We start from the raw sequence: 24,122 nt of genomic DNA, 5'->3' as shown, positions 1-24,122 counted from the left end.
GCCTGAATTCCTCAGAAAGGTTTTGTTTTGAGAAAACCAGCCCAATAAGAGCTGAAAAGATGGTTCTGTAAAATAGCTCTTGTTACTCTTCCAGAAGACCTAGGTTTGATTCCTAGCACCCACATGATGCTTCACAATTATATGTATCTCTAGTTTCAAGGTGTCTTCGGCATGTACTCTGGCCTCCACAGGCACTGCATGAAAATGGCACGCAGACATATATGTAGGGAAATAGCCACACTCAAAGAAACCCCAACAAAAGGAAGAAGGAACGATGGGTGTAGTCGTCCACGCCTATAATTCTGACCATCAAAAAATGAGACTGGAGAATCATAAATTCAAGGTCAGCCTGGGCTACATAATGCATTTGAGGTTATCCTGAGCTAATAGGAAGGTTACTATGCTTCAAAGAAACAGAAGTTCATGCAGTAATGAGGAAATAACCAAAGTACAGCATGGGGGTCTTCTCGTTCTTGGCTGCCATTGTTTTCCCTACTGCGTGTCTCCCAGGTAGTTCTGTTAGATTATTTCTACATGATTTTTTTTTTTTTGAGACAGTGCTTTTCTGTATATCCCTTGTTGTCCTGGAACTCAATATGTAGACCAGTCTGGCATCGAACTCAGAGCTACACCTGCCTCTGCCTCCCAAGTGTTGGGATTAAAGTCATGTATCACCACCACTCCTGGCTTATGATTTTTTTTTTAAACTGTGACATTAAGCAATATTGAAATAAGCCTAGACTTTATCTTCTTTTGCTCATGAGTTTAAAATAATGTTATGAGAGAGCAGATCGCAGTGTGTAGGATTTACTACAATAAAATTTATATCATACACAAACAGACACACACAGACACACACACATATGCTACTTAAGATTTCTAGAGAAATATTACTCTGTTCTGTATGTTTAAGAAAGGGTGTGTAATGTTGGGAGAGGTGTCCTGGTCATTGTTTAGTTTAGGTTTTGTCATAATAATCTGAGAGGAGAGTCTTTGCTCTCTAGGGTGGGGGACCACTTGCAGGCTGCTCACTGGGTGAGTCAGTTCTGATTATTCTGCCTGTTAGTGTCTTTACCCAGAAGAGAACATTCAAAGGAAGCTGCAAACTTAATTTCAGGTAATGTGAGCTTCTCTCTAACGTAATGAAAGTTCCACAAATAAGTGCACTTATGGTAGAAATTAAATACAGATTAGTAAAACAGAAATACATCATTACTCCCAGTATCTTGTACAATTAACATTTTAATATATTTCATTTAAACATGTGGGGGTGGGTATGTTTGTATGCATGCACACACATGTGCTAGGAGTAATAACTTCTTAAAGATTATTCTGATTTTTAATTATGTGTATGCCTATGTGTCTGTATGTATGTGCACGTTAGTGTAAGTTTCTTTTGTAGGCTGAAGAGGGTGTCAGATTCTCTGGAACTGGAATTTAGGATGATTGTAAGCTGCCCTATATAGGTGCTGGGCACAGACCTTAGGTCCTGTTCAAAAGAAGTATTTACTCTCCATCAATGAACCATCTAGACAGTACTACCTTAGAATTTTCTTTTACATTTGTTTATTTATTTGGACACACTGTACATGTGGAGGTCAGAGCACAACTCTTGGAAGTAGAGTCTTTCCTTCCACCATGTAGGTCCTGGGGTCAAACTCAGGTCAGCAGGTATGCACACATGTACCTGCTGAGCCCTTTTGTCCACCAAGGTTGACTCCTCATAACGCATACGGAACCTGCTAAGAGCAGAGAGTGAAGGCATCTTCCTGTCCTAACTAAGGTGGGGGCCACATTGTCCATCTTCTTCGCTCTAGTTTCTTTCACAGTCATGTTGCTGCAAAAGCCACTGACATCTTTTTCTCACGCCCATTAAGCTGCTCACATGTAGTCTATGTGGATAGATTTTGTTCCTCTAAACTCTGCTTTGGTCGTGCATGAGGAACACCCCATAAGTTTACGTACCTCCAAATATTTCACCCTTAAAATTTTTTTTCCTGGATTGCTGTTTTCCTTTTTTACTACTTCTTGATAACAAGTTACAAGTGTTTGTGGAGCACCTACTGTGTGACAATACTGCTCCAGCTACTAGATGCCAAGACAAGGACTCTCTTGGGGTTTAAAGTCAAGTCAAAAGCTTCTGGGGAGAAGAACACAATAAGACAACAAAAATGGATTGGTTGGAACAAGCAGTGGGAAGGCAGAGGCAGGCAGATTTCTCAGAACCTGGAGCCATCATGGTCTACATAGTAAGTTCAAGGCCAACCAGGCTACCCTACATGTGTGTCACAAACAAAAGAAACCCCACTAAGTTCTATACTTGTGTATATTTGTGTTAAAGCAAAAGGTTCAGTGATATATTAAAGATGGTGGGTGTGTTGAAGGAAAATAAAGCTAAGGAGGAGAATGAATAGAGTCGGTTAGTATAGTCCTGAACAGGGCTGCCATGAAGTGCTCCACTTGGAAGACCACATTTGAGAAAGGAAATAAAGGAAGTGACACCATAAGTCATGTAAATACCTTTTGTTGAAATTTGAACTGGTTGCCTACTGCAGATATTGTCAACCTGTGGGTTACCATCCCTTTGGTGGTCGAATGCTTCTTTCAAGAAAGTCTAAGACTATCAGAAAACACAGATATTTACACTATGACTTCTAATAGTACAAAAATTACAATTACAAAATAGCAAATGAAAATCATTTTTATAGTTCTGGTGCAGCAATGAAAATAAGGCGCTATATATTAAAGAATCACAGTATCAAAAAGTTTGAGAACCACTGCCCTACACACTTAAGTATCTGAACACATACTCCTTAGATGGTGGTATATTTGGGAAGTGTGGAACCTTTAGGAGGTTGGACCCTCCTAGAGAAAAATGGGTCTCTTTTGGAAGAGTCTTAGAGGCTATATCCAAGGGCTATATCCAAGTCTTCATCTACTGCAAGTCCCCTCTGCTTCCTAGCACAACAAACATCTACTCAGTTACTACACACAGATCATTCTGTCATGCCTTCTCAACCATCATGAACTTTAAGCCTCTGACGATGGTGCCAAAATAAATTCTTCCTCTATCAAGTTGCTTCTGTTAGGTATTTTTTCATAGTAAACCAAAAGTAAATAAGGCAGAAAATTGGCACCAAGAATGGACCCATTGCTGTGATGAGCCTAACCATATGGTTCGTACTAATTTGGAACTGGTTTGCAGGGGTTACAGAAGCTTTAAGATACTGAAAGCAAAGCTTAGTAGGCCATTCCCATGGGAGTTTAGAAGACCAGAAGGCGGATAGAAATGTGGCTAGTTTCTGAGGTTTCAGTGGGGAACAAGTACTATGTCAGGAAATGGGCTAAAGGTCACTCTTGTTTTATATTCTGGAAAAGAAACTTGCTATGCTGTGCATGGGAACCCCAGATTTCAGTGAGGTTTAACTAAAAGTAGCTAACTAATTAATTCAGTATCCAAAAAATGGGAGGCAGTATACATTTACTAATCAGTATCCAAAAAATGGAAGGCAGTATACATTTCACGCTGTGACATGGTTATTACTCTCTGCTCTTCTGCAGATTTCTCAGGGACGAGAAACAGAAGGTGGGGTAGAACTGCGAGAGAAGGTTATGGTTTTGGTATGTGTGAGTGTGAGGAAGTTTCAAGTCTCAGACAAGACCGCTGAGAGAAAGGCAGCTACAGTTGTTAAGGATATTGATACAATTAATGAGGGACCAGACACTTTGTTACATGGAAGAACACCCAACCCATAGAGGCTCCAGGGTATTAAACAGAAAACTCATTTGAAAAGCATGCATTATAAAAAGGGGGTGCCTGAAAAGATAGAGCCATTTGAGGTAATTTGTTAGAAAAAAAAATAGCTATCTAGAACATTTTTCTGAGGGTCAGCTGCAAGCACTTGTAGCCATTGTCAGATGAGGACATCTCAAGCTGAGAAGAGAGCTTGGCACCATCTAATCGATGGCGGTTTTGAAGACGGGCAGGATGCAAGAATAACAGGAACAAGGAGGCCTATGCCAAGGTTTCAGAAAGAAAGAAAAAAATACTCAGCGAACAAAAATCAGGTTTTCTAAGAGATCAATGTGTGAAACTTTGAAGATTTAAAGCTTAAGCTACAATAGGGACCCAAAGATGTTAGAGATGTCAGGAATGACAAACGTGCTCAGGAAAACTGCATGTACCATGTAGAACCAGTCCAAATGAAAGATCACATAATGTTATAAATTAAAGGACTGTGGGGTGGGGCAACCCAAGCCTATTGGAGCCCACAAGACGTTACCATAAATCCTGAATGCCTCATGGAGATACAGGGTTTGTTTGGCCTACTGAGTTTTAGTCTTGATTTTGGTTCAGCCCTTTCTCGTTATTTCCCCATTCCTCCGTCCTGCTTGGAATGAGGATGCTCAGTATTTGTCATTACGTATTGAAAGTATTAATTCTCCTTTTCGGTTTGTTAAGCTTGGTTGAGAGTTTGAGTCGCAAAAGTGCTCTCAATATTGACTTTTCTTTTGGTTGCCCTGAATTTGTTGATTGTCGGTCTCCCTTCTCTTTGGCGGCTGTTGGTCAGACCTTCAAGGACAATGGAAGAAGTGGTGAGCAGAGTTTAGATGGCTGTAAGAAAGATAGAAGGACTTCTAGAGTTCACTGCAGTGAGACAACTTTATTGTCCCAGGAATCGGGTATATAGGGCTTTTTAGGGGTGCAGGTGAGAGGGCTAATTGGTCATAATATAGTACCTAATTATCTAATGGGTAGGAAGGGTTGATTTGTCATAATACAGTACCTAATTTTTTTGGGAAGCCAGAGTGGGACTTGTGTGCTAAGTTATGCAGGGCTTGCAAAGAGTTCTGCATAAGGTCATTTTTTTTTTCAGATAGTGTCTGAAAAGAAGAAGAAAAGAAGTCCCCCATTTTGTGCCAAGCTTAGAGAGCCATCCAGACATATAGGACTTCAACCTTAAAAAGAAGGTTCTTCAGCAGTTCACTGGTTATGAATGTTACAAACATTATGTGTAGTAGCTGGTAGAGCTGGAAACTCTGGTCTGCACAGTGACAGTCACCAATAATGTGGTAGAGTTTGTGGCCCTGTCTACTAAGGGCAAGGCCCTAGAAGCCTGCAGATGGCAGCCCACATATCTTAGTGCTTGTGGACTGGTTTGGTGATCCGCTGGATATCAAGAATTCTTCTGATAGCTTTACAGAATGGGTTAATGAAGACAATCTCAAAGAAGTCATAAGTGGCATCGTTAGGAACTGGGCGTGTGTAGCCACCACAGAGAGCACGAATTCCTTACATGACATAAGCTTGCTAGGCCTTGTATCCCAGCCTGCCTGCTTTATCCAGCTCTGTGAGATGGGAAGCCCTGTGTATTGCAGAGAGCTGCCAGCTGTGGATCCTCAAGATAAGGCACATCAGATCTGACTGCTTCTTCTACTATGGCTCTTGGATGTATTTGTATTCAGACATCTTGGCTTATTTGATACCTGTGATCAGACCTAGATTTTTTAACTTTTGAATGGTGCTGAAACTCTTAATACCACAGTGAAATTTGAAGTCAGATTGGATACATTCTGTATTTTAAGATGGGCATGAACTTTTGGAATGGGAGTAGATATTATGGTTTGAAAATAAAATGCTCCTGTAGACTCATATGTTTGATTATTTGGTCCCTAATGAGAGGAACTATTCGGGGTAGCTGGAACTTGAAAAGGACTTGTGGACCACCTGGAGAACATGGGTCAACAGATTGGGTCTGAGTATTATAGCCCAAGTCCCACTTCTGAACTTAGCCCTCTTACCTTCCTGGTTGGTACCATGAGACAAGTAGCTATAGAACAGTCTTGTTGCTCCAGACTAAGTCCCTTGTATGTCTTCCTCACTGAGATGCTCAAACTCACTGAGTCAAAATAACTTTTTTCCTCTCCTTTCTTCTGTTAGGAAATATGTCACAGTAACGTAAGAGTAATACAATTGAAGAACACTGTGTTTTTGTTCTGTTCTCTTTTGTTCTGGTTTGGATTCTTTTTGAAGGAAATCTTTGTTAGGATATTGTAATAAAGATATTTCTTGTGCTCCCATTGTCCTTGGAGGCCTGGCCAACAACCCCCCAAAGAGAAGGGAGGCCTACAATCAACAATTTAGGGCAGCCAAAAGAAAAGTCAAAATTCAGAACACTTTTGAGATGATGGATCAAGAGATGAATCCTCTGGATGGATGTTTTTCTTGCCATTGCCTATCTAGGGCGATCTTTATGTGCACCTAGGAAAAGTAATATGATACAAGATCACTGGCATGTCCTACCATGCCTAGCTTTGTGGAAGAACAAAGTTGGCACAAGAAATGTCAAGTGCAAGGCTCTAAGGTAGGAGTGTTTTTTTGTCTATGTTGTTGGAACAGGATGAATAGATGAGGTCAAGGAATAATTTTGGCAGATATGTGGGAGAGGGTGTGGCTAGGGAAGATCTTTCAATTAGTTTGATTTCCTCAGTGAAACCAGAAGGAAGGCTTTTAATCGTATGAATATGCTTTGCCCAGGGAGTGGCGCTATTTGGAGGTTTAGCCTTGTTGGAGGAAGTGTCACTGTAGGCGTGGTCTTTAAGACCCTTGTCCTAACCATGTGGAAGCCAGTCTTCTCCTAGCTGCCTTCAGAACAGAAGGTGGAAACTTTCAGCATCTCTAGCTCCATACCTCCCTGGATACTGCCGTGCTCCTACCTTGAACTGAACTTCTGAACCTGTGAGCTACCCCCAATTAAATGTTGTCTTTATAAGAGCCGCCTCAGTCATGGTGTCTGTTCACAGCAGTAAAACCCTAAGACAATGAGGCCAAAGAACAATAAGTAAAGATGAGGTCTAGAAGCCTTTCTAGAGACTGGAAAAGAAAATGGACATGAAAACTGAATGCCACGAGGAAACGTTGTCAAGGGGCACTTGAAGTTCATTGTTATGAATTTTCAAATGGTACTAGTCAGAAGGCTTGTGTATTTTCTCCAGCCCTGCTGAAATGCATGGTCCAGGTATGGCAATGGAGTGGAAGTTAACCTCCGGTTAGGTTTTGTAAGTATCAAAGAGGAAGAGAAAGACATAAAGAAACTGGGAGCTGATTTAAGAGAGTTAACTTCATCAGTTGTCCAAGGAACTGAAACTGATACAGAAGCAAGGCAATAGCAAATAAAATTGTTTGTCCCAGGATCTAAGAATTATGTGAGTTAAAGTAAAAGAAGAGGATGGCTGGAATATAAAAGAAAGTGGTGGGAGGGAGAGACACTTAGAATTTCAAAGCGAAGTAGTGGCATTTTTATTTGGAACTGTACTGTGATGCGGTGGCCACTTGAAGTGTGTCAGTAATAAATACACACTTTAATGTGTCAATTAAAAACATGAGACTTGTCTCTGTAAGGCTTAGGTTTTTCTTTTCTTTTTAAAGATTTATTTATTTTATTTATATGAGTACACTGTCGCTCTCTTCAGACACACCAGAAGAGGGCATCAGATCCCATTACAGATGGTTGTGAGCTGCCATGGGGTTGCTGGGAATTGAACTAAGGAACTTTGGAAGACTAGTCGGTTTTCTTAACCAATGAGCCATCTCTTCATCCCTGGCTTAGGTTTCTCTAGTACTACTTTATTCAAGGTTCTTGAATGCCTCAACCTCCCTTCTAGCCCACTGACCAGAGGCAGGGGAAAAAGAAGGTTTATAGGGAAAAGGGGGTTGTGGGCCTGCTTAGAAGCAGTTCCTTGGGGAGATTTTGTTCTTTGATGCCAGGATACCAGCAGTCCAGTCCAATGGCAAACACGAAACACATATCAGTAGCAGATGCTCGATCCAGCAGTAAGTGCAAGGCTTTACCGAATCAGCATGAGTCAAAAAATTGGCAAGAATCAGCTGGAATATCACAAGTTTCTCTCTATGAAGTCAACACGAGCAAAGATCAGCCAGCGAAGACCAGTGAAGCATTGCATGACCTGGCACTGCCAAAGAGCCTCCTTTCACTGTGGGGTTCCACTCATACTCTTCCCAAACATCGCATACCCTGTCAAGGGTATCTGTTTCAGCAAAATATCTTCTCACAAGACGGCTACCAGAAAAATGTCATGTGACACAACTGAGTTTTCGTCTCCGTGGATGTGTGCCTGGGGAGAGGGTCACAAGACCCTTTTCCTAACTGGGAGCTTTGTGCAGGTGATGGCTGCTGTTGAGAGGAGACTGACTCAGTTCTCCATAGCAATGTGGCCTATGGGCCAGGGGACACCACCACACTCTTTCACATCTGGGCAGTATTGACTGTACTTGGTGGGTTATAAAAAGGAGAAGGGAAAGAAGAAAAAAGGAGGAAGAGGAAAAAGAGACCAATCGTTTAAGGATGTGTGGGGATGTCCAGAAAGAGGTAGAAAGAGATGTGAAAAGTGTATGTGATCTTAATACATTGTATTCACATATGTTATTACCAAAGAACATATAAAAGTATTTTAAAAGATGTGCTATAGTGTAAATTACACTGACTTCTCATGAGTTAGTACCAACAAGAAATATTTCACTAATAAATTTTAAAATGCAGGCTCTCCTTTGAAATGGCAGGATTTTAAACATACTAGTTGAAGAAAATATATTATGGGGGGTGAAGAAATGACTCAGATGTTTGGAGCACTGTCTGCTCTTACAGAGGACCTGGGTCTGATTCCTAGCACACAGAGGCAGTTCATAAAATCTGTAACTTTAGTTCCAGGGAATCTGACACCCTCTTCTGGCCTCCTCCAGCACCAGGCATGTAAACAGTACAAAAACATGCATGAAGGTGAGACACCCCCACAGAACAAACAAACAAATGGTCCTGAAAGTATATTATTAAAGATAGTGTCTCACTACGATGTGGATCACATTCCTATTTTATTTTGTGGGGAAAGTGGTGATGATGGGCAAAGCTATGAGAGTGTCATCTACAAGGGTCTTAGGATGTCTGAACACTCATAGTAGAGGCATTTTGGAATGACTGAAAGTGAACTAGAATATAGCAATCCTCCAGTAATGGTCCAGGATGAAAAAGGATTGTGCAAACATATGCAGTAAGTAGTTCTCAGTTTGATGACATGATGTTCAAAGCTGGGAGACATCAGGGAGGAACAAAGGAGAATTGTCTAGACATGGCAGCGAGGATCCAAAGAGACATTTGTTCCATGGTCAGTGCTAGCGGCACAAAGGCTATGATGGAGAAACATTGCAGCTAATTGACAGGGCTACAGAGGAGGTGTGTCCCACAGATGCAGCTTGGTGTGGGGTGGGAGACAATGCTTTGTGCTGAGACTAGCCTGTGAGTTCCAGATCCAATTGGGAGGTCCAGAAGTTGAACAAGAAAGTAAAATGTAAGGTGAATTGAACAGCCAGGGCTTCTTAAGGGACTGACACACATGGTGTTAGGAAGCTTAATGAGATGCACTCTGGTATTTTCCAGCCAGAAAACAAAGGGAAGGCTGTGAACACAGGAAGGTACAGAGGAGATAGTCTCCTTTATTCTCCTCTGTATAGGAGATTGGGGAGATGGGGTTATACTTGAGTCTGAGGAACAAGCACACTGCTCTTCTACCTAGCCACCAAATGCTGGTGTCCCTCAAGGCCCAGTATCCTAAGTGCTCTCAACTTCTCCTGCAGTCTTTGCACTATTGTTTGAATGGGATCAACAAATGTCAAACAAAGGCTAGGCTGCCAGCCAGGCACACTATCCTGAGGTGGTGGGACCTTTAGGTGATACGGGTTGGTGAAATTAGTTATAGGGGCTGGCTTTCAGTTTCCGAGGTCTAGTCCATTATCATGGTGGGAAGCATGGCAGCGCGCAGGCAGGCATGATGCCGGTCAAGGAGCTGAGAGTTCTTTATCTTGATCCGCAGGCAGCAGGAAGAGAACTCTTGAGCATCTAAGACTTCAAAGTCCTCCCCCAACAGTGGCACACTTTCTCCAGCAAGGCCATATCTCCTAAAAGTGCCATTCCCTATGGGCCAAGCATTCAAACACACAAGTCTACGAGGGTCATTCCTGTTCAAGCCATCACACACATGTTCCTGCTATTCTTGAGCTGTCCTACTGTGACATTTATAAAATTCAGAACTCTTGTCGTTCTATTCTATGGTACATGCTAAATATTGTTGAATAAATGAAATGACTGACTGAATGAATGAACGAATGGGGATGTTATGAAGATCCCGAAGCTGTTTTTCAAATACAGGATCGGCCATCTACTATGGATTCTGGTGGTTCTGAAACTCGGTGTCAGTCAGTAAATGGATGATGTATGCCTCTAGCTTTGTGCCAAGCTGTGTTGGGCTGCTACTAAGCCAACTGTAGCAACTAAGTAGGAATTGAGAGATTTTGGGGTGGCACAAGTAGTACAGCTCAGACTTCTGTACCAGATCTGCAGTAGTTTGCCTGAGCAAGTTGCCGATCTTGGCATCTGCTATTCTGGGTAAATTCCTTTCCTCCTTCTGACACCGCAGACATTTGCCATGTAGCTCGCATCCCTGGGTGTTGAGGTAAATAGCAACCAAGCAGGTGGTATAAGCAAGCTGTGTGGTTAACATGAGTAGCCACTTCCTGTGTTAGATCTACCCCTTGGGTGGGTTTCTGACATTATTGAGAGGGAGTGGAGGTAGAAAGCAGTTTCATGTAAGTACTTTTCATCACCAACAAGAGAGGTTATCTATCCATACTCACCAATTCCCCGAAATGTTTATTGCCTGTAATGACACAGCTATTTTCAGTGACAAATGCTGCAGCTTCTAGGCCAGGCTCTCTGGTTCTGGCTTCCTCTGGGTACAGAAGACGGAAGCAGCAGATGCCCCACTACCGGTAGCCTCTGTGCCAGCAATCTGCCTGTGTTGCTGTGGGTGCCCTGGGCCTCTTTTCCTGTCTGCCCTTCACAGCTCCTATGAATGCTGACTCTTTGCCATTTGACCATCTGCCTTGCCTGGCCCCCACATTTGTGAGCTGATGCTTGCAATGCTTTTGGGTTCCCATCTGGCCCAGCACCAAGGGTGAATGAAGGTCTCCTACCTGTTCCTGCTCCCCTGACCTCTGCAGACTTGGCCCCATAGTCTTCGGCTACTTCAGAACTAATGGGATCATAAGAGAGGTTATAGCTAAGGAGGCCAACCAACTATTGTTATGTCTCCTCACTAGGAAAGCATTGTGAGTAGGTGATTTCAAAGAACAACAACAAAAGAACAAACAAACAAGCAACTGCTTTTCCTTTCTAGGGTGTCTAGAATATGGAAGTTAAGTGAAAATATGGGTTGGCCTGAGGTTGGGGAAGGGGAAGAGGAAGTACATATAAGAGGAGGCTATGACGTCCCTCGGCCATCTGGGAGCTGATCTGGACAAACAGAGGCCCAGTGGCACTGTAATTCTGTTCTACCTTTCCATTGGGGGGGTGGCAGCTGGGCACAGCAGGAAGCTGTTTGCTGGGGCCCTGGCCACAAAGCCTCACCTTCATTTCATCCCCATTTCCACCAACATCCTCAAGTCCAAGAGTCTTTTGTACCGACAAACAAGGGCCAGTGGGACCAGGGACCAACACATTTGGCTGCAAGTGAGAAACTCTAATTCTCATGTATGCAGCACTCAGTGCAGGCGGAGCACTCTGCAAAAGCAGAGGCACGGTGGGCTTTCACTTCTCTCATCTCTTATTTCTTAGATTAAAAAATCAGCGCATGTTCATGGGAAAATACAACAGATAAAAGCCTCTTGCTATACCTGGTTGAGTTTCGTTCTATTTGTCTGTCTGTCTGTCTGTCTGAGACAGGGTTTCTCTGTGTAGCCTTGGCTGTCCTGAAATTCACTCTGTAGACCAAGTTTGCCTCAACTCACAGAGATCATCCTGGCTCTTCTAGGCCTAAAGGAAGGCATGGGCCACCATAGCCTGGCCGTTATCCCTAATTCTAGTCCCCAAAGCTAACAACTGATGTTAACAATCTTAGGAAAGTTTCTGGCAATGTGACGCTATATACAATGACGTCATTAACAACTTAAAGATGCAGAATGCACACACATGTGCAGGAGCACATTCTTGGACGGACAGAATCTGATGCTGCCGGGAAGAGAAGGGTTTATTTGGATTATGCATCCCAGGTCACGCAGTCCATTGTTGAGCGAAGCCACAGCAAGAATTCAAGGCATGGAGGAAGAAAGTGAAGCAGAGACCATCATAAAATACTGCTTATTGGCTTGCTCAGTTTGCATTTATGTACATCCTAGGACCACCTGTCCAATGATGACACTGCCCCGAGTGAGCAAGGCCCTCCCACATCCATCAGCATACAGCAAGAAAAAGTCTTACAAATTTGCCTAGAAGCAATATGATAGAAGGATTTTCACATTTGAGGTTCACTTTTCCAAGATGACTTTAGCTGCATCAAGTTGTCAAAAAACTAACCAACATACTGCGTTACAAAAAATTATGCTGTTTAAGAGGTGAGACTCCAACATCTAGTTAGTTTTAGCTTCCTTAACAGCCAAGTATAATAATAATAATAATAATAATAATAATAACAACAACAACAACAATAATCCCTTAGAGGTTTATTGTGAATATTAAATGGAAGTAATATGTTCCTACAGTCTAGAGTTGTATAACAAGCAACAATGTCAATGTATTATCTCTGTGTGTCTGTGTGTGTGCAGGTGTGCCAGAGATTATGTTCACGCATGGGCCTTGATGCATATGGGTGTATGCACATAGGTGTGCTGCTGGAGATCAAGGCTAGGCAGGCACTATACCACTGAGCTGTACCTAGCCTGAGTGTGAGCAATTGTTGTAGTCATTGTTAATGTTTCAGCAGTGTGCTGACGCTTACAGAAGTGCGTCATATCATTACTCTTTTGTCTGCTTGCAGCCAGCAAATTGAAAAGATTTCTGATAGTATCTTTGCTTTGCAAATCTTTCTTTGGTCACTGTGCTGTTTCTTCCATAAATGCTTGAATGTCACACTTTGCACTGTGTACCTTTGGGGGGTATATCTCACATCTAGTGGATATAAAGCCTGGTAAGTGTGTAGGATATTTTAGTAGCCAAGGTCAGTGGTCATCTTCTGGTTTCTTCTCTCTGGTTTACCATATGCTTGAAATGGAGACACTGGAAGACTTCCTATACATCATTCATACTACCCAAGAACATTAAATAGAATTGCTTGCCTAGGAAAAACCACCAAGAATCATTAGGGTGATTTCTGCTTGCTGTCTGCATTTTAATAGCATTGATTATAACCTCAGCCTGAGACATCCCGGGACAGTCATTTTGACCCTTTTCAGAAATTCTGTTTTGTTTCTAATTTGTATTTAGAATGGCTGGCTTAAAACTCTTAGCTCTAATATTCTGCATCTTGAATGCTCTTAGTTGTCGGTGAAATAGTCTGCCTACACATTCTCCTATTCTAGATTTATAAATAGGTTCAGCTGCCAACAATTACACATACTCTATTTTTCGATGTTCCTTAAAGAGGCTTTTAGAGGGTAGGTGGCTTTTACTCTTATAAAGTTATCTGGAAACTCCATTTCCCCAACAAGGGTATATATGGAAAGATGGTGATGACTCTTGGTCTGAGACGCCCAAGAAACAATCTCTAACACATAGAATAAATCCAGTATCAAATTTCATAAGAACAGGCCCAGGACCAGCTCATGCATGTTAGGGTGTGCATACCTGAGCACTTTGTGTCATATATGGTCACACATGCAATGCAAAACACCAGTGATGGAAATGCTAAAATGACAGAGAAAAGAGCGGGGCCTGGAAAGATGATGAATGTATAGTCATAGATATGATTCAAGACTTAAGGTTGACGGAAGAAAAGAGCATCGGATCTACCAAGATACATTAAACCTGCCTGGCAAACTAGAAGGGAGCATGTGAGGGAAAGCTGCCTAGGTTAACTGGCTGGAAATTTCCGTTCTTTTCCAGCCTGGGACTTGCCTGGAGGTAATACTGAGAACTATGTAGACTTTTCAGGCATAGCACATTGTTTATTTCTTCACATAAAGTAGAAAGCAAAAGAATTAAATGCCATCCCTTTTAAGATCAAGGCAATGAAACTGAATGAATGAAGAAACTCGTCCTTGGGTAGGAAACTGGGCTCCCAGGCCTCACTCCTGTACTGCATCTTTGCCAACAGGGGGTTAATTAACTCTGACCTAAGTGCACCCCCTGGAGCCATCTTTTCAGGTAACAACCCCAGTTTCTCATCCTAAATTCTTGGACAGTGAAAGCCACAGCCAGGGATGACGGGGTAAAACCAAAAGAAGCACTGGAGGGTAGGATATTGGACTAAAGGCCCTAACGTGTAACTCTGTAAGTTAAACGAAGTTGTGTGTAACTTTACAAAAAAAGAAAGAAAGAAAAAAGGAAGGAAGGAAGGAAGGAAGGAAGGGGAAGGGGAAGGGGAAGGGGAAGGGGAAGGGGAAGGGGAAGGGGAAGGGGAAGGGAAGGGAAGGGAAGGGAAGGGAAGGGAAGGGAAGGGAAGGGAAGGGAAGGGAAGGGAAGGGAAGGGAAGGGAAGGGAAGCGGAGATTAAGAAAGTCAGAGAAGCAGATACCAGCTTTGTCAGGTCTCTTTCATGTAGCCTGGGGCACAAGCTCAGGCTGAGGAATCCGGTTGGACCAGTGGAGGGCTCCACCGAGCTTTGTCCCGGGGGCCGCTGACAACCCAAAGACTCTAGAGGGACTGGGAAAGGCTTGCTGGAGAGATCCTCAAAGACTAGTCCCCGGTGGCTATTTGGGTCCTCCTAGGTTGTTAGACCGCTCACCATGACTTTGTCCTTGTACCTCCATTCCTGGACTCAAAGCGCTGGACACTCTCCCCGGGGCAATAAATTTGCAGGCGGGTCTAACGCTAAACGAATTCCTAGAAGCCTTAAGAGGCTGCCTAGCTCAGGAAGTTAGCATTCCCTTGGAGCGCTTCGGCTCTTATTCACACACTAGTGGGCTACAGAAGGCCGACCTGGGAACCGGGTGCCAGCACAGCAAACGTCCCCTCACCATCCCCACCCACCCAGGAGTAGGGTCCCATCCCAGTCCCGCGTTCCGGGACTGACCGCAGGACACGTGGAACGTGGAGCTGAAGCTGCAGGGAGGGGCGGGGTCAGTCAATGGCCAGCAGGCCGGGGGAGCGGGACTGAGCTGCTTCGGGACCTCTGGGATAGTCGCCGGGCTGCTCAGTCCGGAGTGCGGACGGTGAGTCAGTTCTCCAGCACTCGCGGGTCGGGAGGGGGGGAGGGGGGAGGTGGCAGGTCAGGAAATGACATCAGAGGCCTGTGCTGGGGAAAAGGGTCTGTGCCCAGCGGGGGTGGTGGTGAGTAGGAGGCCGCAGGCGGACCTTTGCAGAGCCTGGAGCCCGGGGCAGGACCCGGGCCCCTTCCTGGGGGAGTTTCCTGCCGGGTCCTCCCTCCCCGGTCTCTCCCCGCCCCCTCTCCGGGCAGCTCCTTGTATGGTCTGGGCGCCGCTCTCTCCCCGCCCCCTCCCTCCCTTCCCTTGCACGTCGTCCCTCCCCGCTTGGTTAGAAGGGGCTCCGGACCGGGACTCAGAGTCCACGGACTCGGCGCCGAGGCGGTCATCCGAGACGCGGCTCTCACGCTCCTGCCCGCGGTGAGAAGCTCCGCCGCCCCGGAAGGGGACGCGGGGAGGCGAGGGTGGGGTCACCGAGGGGCGCTTGGACCGTGGAGTGTCAGCCCGGCACCGCTCTGCCTAACCTGACGACCCACCCCCCTGCAGCCCGGCCTGGCCATGGCGGCCCCCCGCCCGCCTCCCGCGATCTCCGTCTCCGTCTCGGCCCCTGCGTTTTACGCCCCGCAGAAGAAGTTCGCCCCGGTTGTGGCCCCGAAGCCCAAAGTGAATCCTTTCCGGCCTGGGGACAGCGAGCCTCCTGTGGCAGCCGGGGCCCAGAGAGCACAGATGGGCCGGGTCGGCGAGATCCCTCCACCGCCCCCGGAAGGTATGCGACTGGGATTGGGATTGGGGGCCCCCGGTTCTTCTCAGGCGCTAGGTGGAGGGTCGGTGGTTTGGGGAATTTGGGGTTGTCTGGAAAGGCTGTTGCGGAGGGGGCTGGGCGCTTGGTGGCTACCCTGTCCTGAGCAGATGTTCTTACCTCATCTTGGAGCTCCTGGCTGGGAGCCAGGACCCTTGGGACTGTTCCAAGTCTCCCGCCTGGGGGTAGGAGGCGGGAATGTGGGCCAGGAATCTTCCCCTCTGGATCCGTTCTCTGAAGTGTAACGGGAGCTGCACGGTTCTTCAACCTAGCTCATTCTCACTCGACCTGCTTCGCCCAGGGCATCCTGAGCCCCTCGTTATGGTCTGCACACACTCTTGGGATGCCGAAAAGAATTCTTGGATTAGGGGGTTAAAACAGTTGGCTGAGGGGAGGAGGAAAGAGGGTCTGTACTGATAGCCTTCTCTCTCCTTCCTACCCAGACTTTCCTTTGCCCCCTCCTCCCCCTATTGGGGAGGGCGACGACTCAGAGAGTGCCCTGGGAGGTGCCTTCCCACCTCCACCTCCCCCGATGATCGAGGAACCATTCCCCCCTGCTCCTCTGGAGGAGGACATCTTCCCCTCCCCTCCACCTCCACTGGAGGAGGAGGGAGGGCCTGAGGCCCCTACCCAGCTCCCACCACAGGTAGGGAGGGCTTGGAGGGCAGCTTTGCTGGAGATGGGTTGGGGGACACCTCCATGGGCTGGAGAGGAGTGGGGTGACAAGGGAAGACGGGGATGGGTGCTCTGACCCCTGACCCTCCAGCCCAGGGAGAAAGTGAGCAGTATTGACCTGGAGATCGACTCTCTGTCCTCACTGCTGGATGACATGACCAAGAATGATCCCTTCAAAGCCAGGGTAAGGGGCAGGACAGTAGGAAAGTCTGGGCCTAGAAGGAGAGGAGGGGATACAGGAAGAGATGACAACCTCCTCTAAGTGCATTTCTTCCCCCTTTTGCTTCTCCTTGCAGGTGTCATCAGGATATGTACCCCCACCAGTTGCCACTCCATTTGTTCCCAAGCCTAGTACCAAGCCTGCCCCTGGGGGCACAGCACCCTTACCTCCTTGGAAGGCCCCTTCTAGCTCCCAGCCACCGCCTCAGCCGCAGGCCAAGCCTCAGGTCCAGCTCCATGTCCAGCCTCAGGCCAAGCCCCACGTCCAACCCCAGCCTGTGTCTTCCGCTAACACACAGCCTCGAGGCCCCCTTTCTCAGGCTCCAACTCCAGCACCTAAGTTTGCTCCAGTGGCTCCTAAATTTACTCCCGTGGTTTCCAAGTTCAGCCCCAGTGCCCCAAGTGGACCTGGGCCACAGCCCAATCAAAAACCGGTGCCTCCGGAAGCTCCTTCTTCTGTGGGCACAGGCTCCCCTCAACCCCCTAGCTTCACCTATGCTCAGCAGAAGGAGAAACCCCTAGTTCAAGAGAAGCAGCACCCACTGCCTCCACCCGCTCAAAACCAGGTGAGGAAGCCTTAGGCGGAGGCCAGAGGCTGGATAAAGTAGGGCTGCAGAGTAAAGGGTGCAGGAAAATGAGGGTGGGGTAGAGAACCGGAGAGCCAGAGTGCGTGTGGTGGTGGGGGAAGTATGGGGTTATCTGGAACAGGCAGGGAGAAAGTTCTGGAGGAAGTCTGGGACTAGCTGGGGCCTGGGTCAATCAGAGCAGCTGGGGCTTAGGTAAGAGGATACGATTTTCCCTTGTGCCTCTCTGCCCCAGAATGTTAAAGGGGAGAATGAGATCACTAGCCCAACCTTAGTTTTTCCCATTCTTGGGCCTTGGTCTTAATCCCTTGGCTCCCAGGTTTTCTGAGCACTTTCATTGCCTGAGGGCCTGTCTACAGATAAAACTCTAGTCTGCACCAGTAAACACTTGTTGGGCCAGCATCAGCTGTGTGCCAGGCCCTGCTCTGTGCCCTGGAGGCTGGGCCCTTGGGTGGGACAGATCCTTCCAACAGGTTCAGTCTTCCGAGGTCACACGTTTGGGCTAGAACTTCTAGTCTGTTTCTCAAAAGTTGTTAGACCCCAGTAAAACTGGGTGAACTTTGAGCCTCCTCGAACCCCTGTCTTTGAAATAGCTACCCATCCCAAACAATGGTGAAGAGCAAGTCAGCTTATCTTCTTAGTCTAGCTAGCATATAAAAGCTCAAAATAGAAAGACAGTACAGTTGTTGCCTGTTCAGGGAAAGAGATCTTCTGAGTTGAAAGGATCTTCTGGTTATCTAACTGGTAACTGTTAATGTCTGGATGCACTCAGATGCAGTATAGGAATAAAGTGTAGCTGAACTCTGACAGCTCAGAATCTGTGAGTTACAGGGATTTCAAACTACGACCCAACGTGAGGACTGGCAACTTAGGCACAGCTTCATGAGGTTGGTCTGCTTTCAAGCACTTGAGAACTTGAGAATCCAGAAAAGGATTGAGACCAGCATTAGGTGGGAAGAGCTTGTGGAGAAATCCAGGGTATGAACAGACGAGGGAGAACAGAAAGCACAGGGTCCTAATAGATGGACTTTGAGCTGTCCTTGAGATTGGTTGTAGAAGTACTAGAGAAGAAAACCTCTAATAGGGAGCTTGTGCATATTGGAGAATCACCAATGGTTTCTCAGTTGTGCGTGGTTTGGCCACGAGTACTGGTGAAAGGGGTACTACAAAGTTTTTCCAGCCGAGGTGCATGTTAGAGATAGGAAGATCTGTGATGCAGCTGAGTTCACGTCTGGGCCACAGTGGTATTAGTTGCAGTGAGAAATAAGATCCATGGATGGGAGCTATTCCAGAGGAAGAGCCTATAGGAGGCGGCAACTGATGGGAGCTGGGGTGGGAGAACACACATGCGAGGGAGGCTCAGAGCCTGGATGTTGAGGAGTAACTATTACAGACAAAATAGGGAAGTGCAGAAGGGGAAATGGTTTGAACGGGAAGAGGAGGGGTCCAGATGTCAGTGTGTTGAGCAACAGGCTTCAGGAGCACTTGCTTTCATCTGGAACTGTTATTTTAGCTAATGTGGGACCATAAGTCAAGGGCAGGCCTCAAGCTAGAGGTGTGTGAACAGCCACACATACCATGAAGTTGCTGACGAGTCTTCCAAGAATTCCATAGCAGGAAGTTAAGAGCCCCAGGGACCTTGGGCCACCTTGTGCTGTGCAAAGGGAATGGAGAAAGATCCCAGGATGGGATTCTTAGACGTGGATGACGTGTCCTTGGGGCTCTTCATTGTAGGTTTAGAGAGCAGGACACAGATAAGCAGAGGTTTAACTCTAAGGACTTTGAAGATGACTTCTATTTGTGCCATGTGGTGGTGATAAAGTTGAGTGAATAGTTGGTGGAAACATGGAAGTTGGTAGTGTAGCCTGTTCTCAAAGTTTGGCAGTGAAGTTGAGTATGGTGGCCTGTAAGATACAGAATATGGAAAGTTGAGAAGTTGAGGCAGGAGGACTGCTATGAGTTCAAGTCACACTATAGTGTGAGTCTCTCTCCTCTCTCTCTCTCTCTCTCTCTCTCTCTCTCTCTCTCTGTGTGTGTGTGTGTGTGTGTGTGTGTTATGAACTTCAACTTACCAGAGGAGAATCCAAGTATACATTTTAATCAGGAGGCTGAAGCCATTGGGGAAGAGGCCAGAGATCTCTGAGAGCAGCAATTGACCCCAGAGGCACTGGAGGGAGGAAGGACTGGGTGACACACAGTATTGGATTGGAGAGAAAGAAGGATGAAGGAAGTTGAACTGGCTAGCTGCCAGGCATTTAAGGGGTGAGGTCATCTATGAGTGTGATGAGGGAGGGGATGAAACTGTTGGGGGCTCAGGGAGATGGAAGAGGTTTGGAACAGCTGCTGTGGGGAAGGCGACTGGGAATCTGGCAGATCCCAGTACCAGAGAAGCTGGGGCTGGAGGGTGGGAGGGTGTGGCAGGTGCTGCAGTGTTTTGGGAGCTCTGCAGTATTCAGCAGTCTCTCCACCTACTTTCTGCAGTGTGGAGGCAAAACAGGAAACAGGCAGTGCTGTGGCCTGGGGTTAGAGATTGGGCCAGATAGCCTAGGGTGGTAGAAGAGGCCTTTGTTAAAAGCTAGTGACCCAGCTAGTCTAGCCACTTGATTGACAAGGCACAAGGGCAGGCCCTGGGACACTCAAGACCTTCTGCTAGGCTGTTAGTATAGGTGGTGAAGGAGAGATCCTAACTGCTGATCAGCACAGGTCCAAGTTGTCCTGAGGTGGAAGATATGGAGAAAGAATTTTGAGGCCAAGGGAGTTGAACAGTGACATTGCTGCTGCAGGCAGAGAAGGCAGCAGCTGATAGTGTCCTGCAGGAAGGACACGGGTACCCACAGGGAGACGTGCGGTTGAGCAGTTTATGCTTCCAAAGATGGGAACGGCCATTTATAGTAGCATTTACTCGAGAGCAAGGATGAGCTGAGCCCGTTTCTGTGTCCTCAAAGGGCAGGGAGAGGAACTTGGAAGCAGGGATAGGTGAAGCTCGCATTCAGGGACTCCTGTTAGTGAAGAGTGGGGGACTGCAGGAGTCAGACTTAGGGAAGATGACTAAGGTCGGGGGAATGTGACTTTTGTGCTTTTCTTGGGAAGGTACGGCATGGAGGTAGAACTCAGTACAAGAGAGGAGATAGTGGAGGGTTCCAGAGGTGAAGGGGTGAAGGCATCTGATGGTTTAGGCCACAGTGTACTGAGTGCATGCAAATCCTGTAGTAGACTAGACTCACCCAGACACACCGGTACAGGTCTTATAGACCCTCAAGTTCCTGCCCTTAACCAAAGGATGTTCTCTCCCCTCTACAGTCTTTAGCCCTCAAGGTCTTCTACGTAGAGGAGTGGGCTGGCTTATGAACTGGCCTTTTGCCCTCCCCTGGAGACTTTACTGGGAAAGGACTGGGGTCAGGTAGACTAGAAAACCCTCACTTAAATCAGGATGTCTGTTTGAAAAGCTGAGAGATGGGTCCCTACACACAGCTTCTGAGGATACTTTCCACCTGTATTACATCCTCATGCTGGCAGGCTACTCAGCAGCAGGCAGGATGTGTGTGTGTGTGTGTGTGTGTGTGTGTGTGTGTGTGTGTGTGTGTGTGTGGCGCGCACACACATGTGCACATGGTGTAGCATTTGTGGTGGGAGGAGGAGGTCTGAGCATGCCCTGTGAAGTTGGTGTTGTGGCCTGGTATATCTGGTGCTTTGTGATCTAAGCTGCCGTATCTGTGGTTTTCATTGCTTAGTTCTGGCCTGACTGAATGCTTAGGGATGCAAGGGTTTGTACTATATGAATGAAGATGTCCCACACCGTAGGAGATGTAGGCTCAAGATAGTCCTGTCTCTTCGTGTGGTGCTAGGGGTAAGGAAAGAGAGCTGGGGAAAGAGGAGCTTGAGGAGACCAAGAATCACGGGAGGAGGTAAAAGCTGAGACTCAGTGTAAGAATGGGGTCAGTAGGTCCATCTGGGAGGATTTAGAGAACATGAAAAGTGCATTGTTTTTTGTTTTTTTTAGGTACGCTCTCCTGGAGGCCCAGGCCCCCTGACCCTGAAGGAGGTCGAGGAATTGGAACAGCTGACCCAGCAGCTGATGCAGGACATGGAGTATCCTCAGAGACAGAGCGTTACAGTGAACGGTGAGTCCAGCACCCACTCTTTGGGGTCACCTCACCTGTTGGTGTGTTGGCTGGCCATGAGCTTACAAGAGCTGTCCTGAGCTTCTGTCCTGGTTGAGATGCAGTTTTTTTGGTCTTCCCAGAGTCCTGTGGGAAATGCAGTCAGCCGCTGGCCCGTGCGCAGCCCGCAGTGCGTGCCCTGGGACAATTGTTCCATATCACCTGCTTCACTTGCCATCAGTGTCAGCAGCAGCTGCAGGGACAGCAGTTCTATAGCCTGGAGGGGTCACCGTTTTGTGACGGCTGCTACACCGTAAGTCTGTTTTGGAGCTTCCGGTTGGGGTGGGGCTGGATGAGTCTTGGAAGATACTCAGGTACTCTGCTTCCCTCACACACAACCTGCTTATTGTCTCCCAGGACACTTTGGAGAAATGCAACGCCTGTAGGCAGCCCATCACCGACCGAATGCTGAGGGCCACTGGCAAAGCCTACCACCCACAATGCTTCACCTGTGTGGTCTGCGCCTGTCCCCTGGAGGGTACCTCCTTCATTGTGGACCAGGGCAATCAGCCCCACTGTGTCCCTGACTATTACAAGTGAGGACCTGTCCTGTCTCTTTTCTGTTCCATCCATGTTTTGTCTTGTAACCAGGCTCCCATCTGGCTCTAGGTCAGCCACAAGATCTTTGGTTGCTGGCCACAATTGTGGCCTTAGGGTGCTTCCACATTAGCCTTGGGTCCCTTGGGCATCTTGGGATGTGCCTTGTGTTCCTAGAGTGGCTAGGTTCACATGCGGGCTGGGTTCTCAACATTCCTTTGGAGCACAGCTGCTTAGTGCTAGCTTTTGCCTAGAACTAAATAGTCTGTTGCCGTCTTGGGCTGTATGTCTGGGGGATTTTGTGGGGGTGACTAGGATTCCTTGTCCTTTCTCTGGAGCCAGGCCTGAGATATGCACATGCAAGTATCTCTTGTGTCCCACTTCAGGGTTCCTGGTTATGTGTAGTATGGGTGGGGTGAGGGTGTGGGAGCAAACACCTGTGACAGAGGTGTGGGAGATGGATCATTGTGTGAGTAGAGAGGCAGGAAATTCCTCTCGATAAGGGCCTGCTGTGTATGTTCCTTTGGCTTTTCCCTTGAACCTGCTCCACCCGTCTGTGTGGAATAAGCAGGTGTTCCCTGTGGCCACACAACGTGTGCCTCCTTATCCTGTGCCCTCTTGAGGGCTAAACACCCGAGGTGCCTGGATCCACTGAGCCTTCTGGAACTGCTTTCTGACCCTTTAGGCAGTATGCTCCAAGGTGCTCCGTCTGCTCGGAGCCCATCATGCCCGAGCCCGGCCGAGACGAGACTGTGCGAGTAGTCGCGCTGGATAAGAACTTTCACATGAAGTGTTACAAGTGTGAGGTCAGTTGTCCCTTCTGTCTTGCGGATGTCTCTTTGAGCTTTGGAAAAAACTAAGGGACTTGGCCAATGGGAGGACAGAGTTTTGGGTTTGCCTGCTTTTTTGAGTACCTATGTGTGGAATGGGGGTGTTGGAGCGGTAGGAAGCTGTCAGCATGGAGTTGGGATACGATGGGATAGGCTCCAACCCTGTAGTGGGACGGCAGCGGGGAGATTCCCTGCAGACTCCTGCAGAAGAGGGAAGGAGCAGGGAAGGTAGTATTGATCAGGAAGACGGTGCAAGGCCAGGACATCAGCCCTAAGCCTATGACACTTGGTCTTCCTACTTCAGCATAGTAGTGGGTGAAGCAGGAACCTTCCTGGCCAATGTTCCTCACACCGTTCCTCCCTTCCAGGACTGTGGGAAAGCCCTGTCCATTGAGGCAGATGACAACGGCTGTTTCCCTTTGGATGGCCATGTCCTTTGTCGGAAGTGCCACTCTGCTAGAGCCCAGACTTGAGTTGAGGATGGACCTCCTTCCAGATCACAGGTCCATCCCCCACCGTGGACCACCCACACAGAGGCCAATCCTTGCCTCCACCCTCCCTGCATTCCACATCCCTCCCTGTGTCTTCAATGCTCTGACCCAGGGCCTCAGCATGGCCTAGAAGTACTGAGACTCTGTCCTGGTGCTGAGGCCCATCCCTGGGCTCTACCCCTTGGCTCTTCTGCAGGGATCACCCACCATCCTGAGGTCCCCAACCCAAGGGTCACATTTAGTGCTGCTGCTTTCACTGCTGCACCAATGCCCTTGGCTGGCCTGAGCAGCCTATACAATGTGCTTGCTGAGGGTAAAAGCCCTAGCCCTCCAGGAGCAAGGATCCAGCAGCCTGGACACCTGCCTTGCTCTGTGCTGCTAGGTTGTGGCCACAGCTACGATTATAAAACCTCATTTTCCAGAATTGCTAGTACTTGTTTTTGTTTTTATAATACTTGTACTCTTGGAGTTGAAATAGAGGGAATGGATTCGGAAAAAGATCAAGGGGAGTGATATCAGAAAAGTCAACTCTGTTTATTTACAAAAATAGATAATGCATATGTAAGCATATATATTAAACCCTCCCCCAGCACCCACCCACCCACAGTCCCCTTCACTTGTAC

The 24,122-nt window shown here is 47.2% G+C and overlaps 1 protein-coding gene across 3 annotated transcripts; it reads left to right on the top strand.

Moving 5' to 3' along the window:
• Positions 1–15,149: 15,149 nt before the first annotated feature.
• Positions 15,150–23,900, top strand: ZYX (zyxin). Of its 3 annotated transcripts, none has more exons than XM_080932531.1 (10): positions 15,150–15,213; positions 15,751–15,970; positions 16,447–16,649; positions 16,770–16,862; positions 16,975–17,463; positions 21,482–21,602; positions 21,725–21,894; positions 21,999–22,177; positions 22,864–22,984; positions 23,377–23,900. In XM_080932531.1, the coding sequence occupies exons 2-10, from the start codon at positions 15,763–15,765 to the stop codon at positions 23,479–23,481; spliced, it is 1,689 nt and encodes a 562-aa protein (XP_080788657.1). In that variant the 5' UTR covers positions 15,150–15,213; positions 15,751–15,762; the 3' UTR covers positions 23,482–23,900. The 3 variants fall into 3 exon arrangements, with proteins under 3 accessions (XP_080788657.1, XP_080788656.1, XP_080788658.1); XM_080932530.1 differs by lacking the exon at positions 15,150–15,213 and adding an exon at positions 15,481–15,624; XM_080932532.1 differs by lacking the exons at positions 15,150–15,213; positions 16,770–16,862 and adding an exon at positions 15,481–15,624.
• The last annotated feature ends 222 nt before the right edge of the window (positions 23,901–24,122 follow it).

The sequence above is a fragment of the Micromys minutus genome (genome assembly GCF_963924665.1).
Source record: "Micromys minutus genome assembly, chromosome: 18".
Classification (NCBI taxonomy): domain Eukaryota; kingdom Metazoa; phylum Chordata; class Mammalia; order Rodentia; family Muridae; genus Micromys; species Micromys minutus.
Note: the sequence above shows the minus strand (reverse complement) of the source record. Positions and strands in the feature narration are given on the sequence as shown.